Raw genomic sequence first — 4,849 nt, forward strand, 5'->3', positions numbered from 1 at the left:
CATGAGGGGATTGGAGCTCTCCAAGGGGTCGGAGCACTGTGAGATTGGAGCTCTCCAAGGGGTCGGAGCTCCCTGCAGATTCCAGAGCTCCCTGAGGAAGCCGAGCTGAGCTCGGATGGGGTCTGGGGGGGGTTCTCTGGGATCCCTGGCACTGACGCTGTCCCTGCCCTTCCCCTCAGGATGGACCGGATGACGGAGGACGCGCTGCGCCTGAACCTGCTCAAGCGCAGCCTGGAGCCGGCGGAGGAGCGCGAGGACGTCCTGGCCAAGCGGCTGAAGATGGAGGGACACGAGGCTATGGAGAGGCTGAAGATGCTGGCGCTGCTCAAGCGCAAGGACCTGGCGGGGCTCGAGGTGCCCCACGAGCTCCCGGTGAAGCCGGATGGGATCAAGGGATACGAGGAGAAGCTCAACGGGAGCCTGCGGCCCCACGGGGACGGGCGGAGCGCGGCCCGGCCGGGCAAGGAGAACATCAACGATGAGCCCGTGGATATGAGCGCCAGGAGGAGGTGGGTGCTGGGAATTCCGGGAGCTGGCGGGGTGGGAGGAGCCGGATTGGGAATTAAATGGGATTTGGGATGGGTCCCGGAGAGTCCCTTGCGGTGGTGCTGAGAGTTGGGAGGGACTTGGGAATGGCAGGATGAGGGAGATAATTGGGAAGGAATGAGGAAGGAATTGTTCCCTGTGAGGGGTGGCAGAGGTTATCCAGGGATTTGTGGATTTCTCATCCCTGGAAGTGTCCAAGGCCAGGCTGGATGAGGCCTGGAGCAGCCTGGGATAGTGGGAAGTGTCCCTGGAGCCTTGGGCTGCGTCCATCCTCAGCGGAATTCCTCGGATATTGTACAATGTGAGGTTATCCAGCATTGGACACGGACACTTGGATCGGGAAATCTGCCCTGGGAAGAGGTGGGAATGTTCCGCTCTGAGCTCTGAAATCGTTGAGAAGTGAGCCTGAGAATGTCTCATTTTCCTGGATTTTCCTTGGGAATGTGCTCCACGTCTCCTCAGCTCTGCCCGCCTCCCTCGCTGTGGCTCCTCTTCCAGGGATTCTGTTGGAATGCTGCTCTTCCCTGGACGAAGGGAATCCGAGGATCCAGCCACACTCGGTGATTCCGCGTGGACGGGTCCGTTTTCCGTCTTGGATTTGGACTCTGGCCCTGCCTTATTCCCCTGATGGAATGTCAATAATCCAGCCGGGATGCATCCGGATGCTCCTGCAGAACTATCCCCAGGAGCCTTAGGACAGCCCTGATCCAGGAAAACCCAGGATCCCAGTGCTGGATGGCTCCGGATGTGCCAGCCCAGTTTGGAGCTCCTGGGATGCAGCTTGGGATTGCTTGGATGGGCTCCCGCTGGCTCCATCTCCTTGGGATGCTCTGGAATTCTTTCCCTGGGGCAGGGGCAGCTCCGTGCTGTGGTACTTTGGAATATCCACAAAAAGCGCTGGAATGTTCGGGAGATGAGGCAATCCCAGCTCCGAGCATCTTCCTGCCCTTGGAGCAGCCGAATCCGGGAGCTGGCATCGGCTCTGTGCTCCCTCCCGGGCGTTCCGAGCTCAAAGTTTGGGATGAGATATTCCATGGTCTCCCCTCACTCCAAGGACCTTCCAGGGAGCTGGAATTACCTCCCAGCCCAGCATTCCCGCTGCTCCACGCTGGATTATCCCACAGTTTTCCAAGGCTCTCCAGCAGCAGGAATGAAATCCAGGATAACAAAGGGCTTTTCTTGGCTTCTCCTTCCCTGGGATGATCCCGCCTGGATCCCGCTGGATTCCACCACTGATTCTTGGTTTCTTTCTTTTCCCTGCTGCTCCTTTTGTTTCCCGATCCTGGTCACGGATCAGTTGGATATTCGTGCCAAGTTTTCCTTTATGGAATGAGCTTTTCCAATGGATTGGGGTTGGGATAGGCTTGGAGCAGTGGCATTAACGAGGGTGGGGCTCAGCCCCTTCTCCATCACAGTGAGGATGAGAATTCCAGGCTGGGATATCCCTGCCGTTCCCTCCCATCCCAGCACTGGGATGCGCTCCTGATTCCCACTTGATTCCCAGGTGGAATTTGCACCCCTGGAGAGAGACCTGGATGGGGGATTAGGGGAGTCCTTCCCTCCCGGTGTCCGTGGGAGCCGCGCTCTGCTCCGGATCCGTGCTGGAACGAGTGGGATCCTGCTCCCAAAATCCCCAAATCCCACATTCCCGGCTCAGCGGGGCTCCCGAAATTCCACATTCCCGGCTCAGTGGGATTCCTTTTCCTCCCTGCAGTGACCAGGACCGGGGCCGCCTGACCCCGTCCCCGGACATCATCGTCCTGTCGGACAACGAGGCCTCCAGCCCCCGCTCCAGCTCCCGCATGGAGGAGCGGCTCAAGGCAGCCAACCTGGAGATGTTCAAGGTGAGGGAACGGGAATTCCATCCCGGGAAAGCCACGGAGAGCGGGGAAGGGGGAGGCAGTGAAGGATTTGGGGCGTTTCTGAGCAAATCCCAGCTGCGGCCAGCCCGGTTCTTGCAGCCATGGTTGAAATTCCCGCTCGGATTCAGCTTCCTCCCGCTCCCTTCCTCACGTTCTTCCCGGTAATCCGGTGTTTTCCAGGGAAAAAGCCTGGAGGAGCGGCAGCAGCTGATCAAGCAGCTCCGGGATGAGCTGCGGCTGGAGGAAGCCCGGCTGGTGCTCCTGAAAAAGCTGCGCCAGAGCCAACTCCAGAAGGAGAACGTGGTGCAGAAGGTGAAGGGCGGCGACGGGCGGGATAACGGGAAGGGCTGCACGGCTCTGTCCGTGGATTCCCGCTCCGGTCGCTCATCCCGCCTCTCCTTCCCAGACTCCCGTTGTCCAGAACGCCGCGTCCATTGTCCAGCCCTCTCCCGCCCATGTGGGACAGCAGGGCCTGTCCAAGATTCCCTCCCGGCCCGGAGCTCAGGGGGTGGAGCCACAGAATTTAAGGACATTACAGGTGAGCCTTCCCGTTTTTCCTGGAAAAACTGTTGGATGAGCCACTCAACCGAGGGGCTTTTTCCAAGAGGTTGAGGAATTCCCGCCAATTCCCGGTGCTTGGGGTTGGATTTTGGGTTTGTCAGGAATTAGGCTCGGTGATCCTTGTGGATCTGGGTATTCCGTGATTCTGTGGATGTCCGGTGGCCCAGCTGGAGTGGGAATTCTCCAACGCCTGCAGCCTTCCTGCTTTTCCCACGGGAAAAGCCTCTGGAAGCGTTTGCTCCGTGGATTCCTGCCCTTTTCCTTGACCATGGAGCAATCCCGTGGGAAATAGGGGTGCGTCAGCTTGAGCTGGGCAAAGGACCACAATCCTTCAAAATCCAACCCAGTTTGGGGAAAAAGCGAGGGATTTGGGGCTTAGGAATTAACCGGGATTCCAGATAAGCAGGAGTTCCAGGGATCAGTGGAATCAGAGCTCCCAGTTTGCCTCGATTCCCTCCTTTTGCTGTTATTTTGTTCCGGAGCTCACGCAGCGCTGCGGGGCTGTTCCGTGCCGCTCCCGGAGCCGCTCCGGTGGTTCCTGGGATGTGATTCCCTGATTCCCTGGTTCCATGATTCTGTGATTCCGTGATTCCCTGAGTCCGTGATTCCATGGTTCCGTGATCCCGTGATTCTGTGATTCCATGATCCCATGATTCTGTGATTCCATGATTCCCTGATTCCATGATTCCATGATTCCATGATTCCCTGATTCCATGATCCCATGATTCCCTGATTCCTTGATCCCATGATTCCGTGATTCCCTGATTCCATGATCCCATGGTTCCAGGATTCCATGGTTCCGTGATTCCATGATTCCATGGTTCCATGATCCCATGGTTCCGTGATTCCATGATCCCATAATTCCATGATTCCGTGATTCCATAATTCCATGATCCCATGATTCCATGGTTCCGTGATTCCGTGATTCCCTGATTCCATGATCCCGTGATTCCGTGATTCCATGGTTCCATGATTCCATGATTCCGTGATCCCATGATCCCATGATTCCTTGATCCCATGATTCCATGATTCCCTGATTCCGTGATTCCATAATTCCGTGATTCCCTGATTCCATGATTCCGTGATTCCATGGTTCCATGATTCTGTGATTCTGTGATTCCATGATTCCCTGATTCCGTGATTCCATGATTCCCTGATTCCATGATCCCATGATTCCATGATTCCATGATCCCGTGATTCCATGATTCCCTGATTCCATGATCCCATGATTCCGTGATCCCATGATTCCATGGTTCCATGATTCCGTGATTCCATAATTCCCTGATTCCGTGATTCCCTGATTCCATGATTCCGTGATTCCCCGATTCCGTGATTCCGTGATCCCACGATCCCGTGATTCCATGATCCTGTGATTATTCCCCGATTCCCTGATCCCACGATCCCGTGATTATTCCCTGATGCCGTGATTCCGCGATTATCCCGTGGTTCCGTGTGGATTCCCGGCAGGGACACAGCGTCATCCGCTCGGCCGCCAGCTCGGCGCTGCCGCACATGTTGATGTCCCAGCGCGTCATCGCCCCCAGCCCCGCCCAGCTCCAGGGCCAGCGCGGGCCCCAGAAGCCCGGCCTGGTCCGCAGCTCCACGCCCGGGATGAGCCCCGCCATCAACTACCAACCGGTGCGCACTGCTTTGGACTGGTTTGGACTGGTTTGGGCTGGTTTGGGCACTGCTTTGGACTGGTTTGGGCACTGGTTTGGGTTGGTTTGGATGGTTTGGGCTGGTTTGGGCACTGGTTTGGGTTAGTTTGGACTGGTTTGGGCTGGTTTGGACTGGTTTGGGCACTGGTTTGGACTGGTTTGGGCACTGGTTTGGACTGTTTTGGGCACTGCTTTGGACTGGTTTGGATGGTTTGGGCACTG

The 4,849-nt window shown here is 56.9% G+C and overlaps 1 protein-coding gene across 2 annotated transcripts in view; it reads left to right on the forward strand.

The window, feature by feature from the left end:
- The window catches only part of GATAD2B (GATA zinc finger domain containing 2B), a 19,467-nt gene that overhangs the window by 8,434 nt on the left and 6,184 nt on the right, over window positions 1–4,849 (forward strand). For both annotated transcript variants that reach the window (XM_042020507.1, XM_042020506.1), the window contains exons 2-6: window positions 180–509; window positions 2,261–2,390; window positions 2,589–2,720; window positions 2,815–2,946; window positions 4,437–4,607. In XM_042020507.1, coding sequence (XP_041876441.1) covers window positions 181–509; window positions 2,261–2,390; window positions 2,589–2,720; window positions 2,815–2,946; window positions 4,437–4,607 — 894 coding nt within the window. In that variant the 5' untranslated portion in view covers window position 180. The remainder of the gene's footprint in view (window positions 1–179; window positions 510–2,260; window positions 2,391–2,588; window positions 2,721–2,814; window positions 2,947–4,436; window positions 4,608–4,849) is intronic.

This window comes from Corvus kubaryi, unplaced genomic scaffold (genome assembly GCF_017639235.1).
Source record: "Corvus kubaryi isolate FWS band 111438036 unplaced genomic scaffold, C.kubaryi_AGA036_p1.0 36997, whole genome shotgun sequence".
In the NCBI taxonomy this organism is placed as follows: Eukaryota; Metazoa; Chordata; class Aves; order Passeriformes; family Corvidae; genus Corvus; species Corvus kubaryi.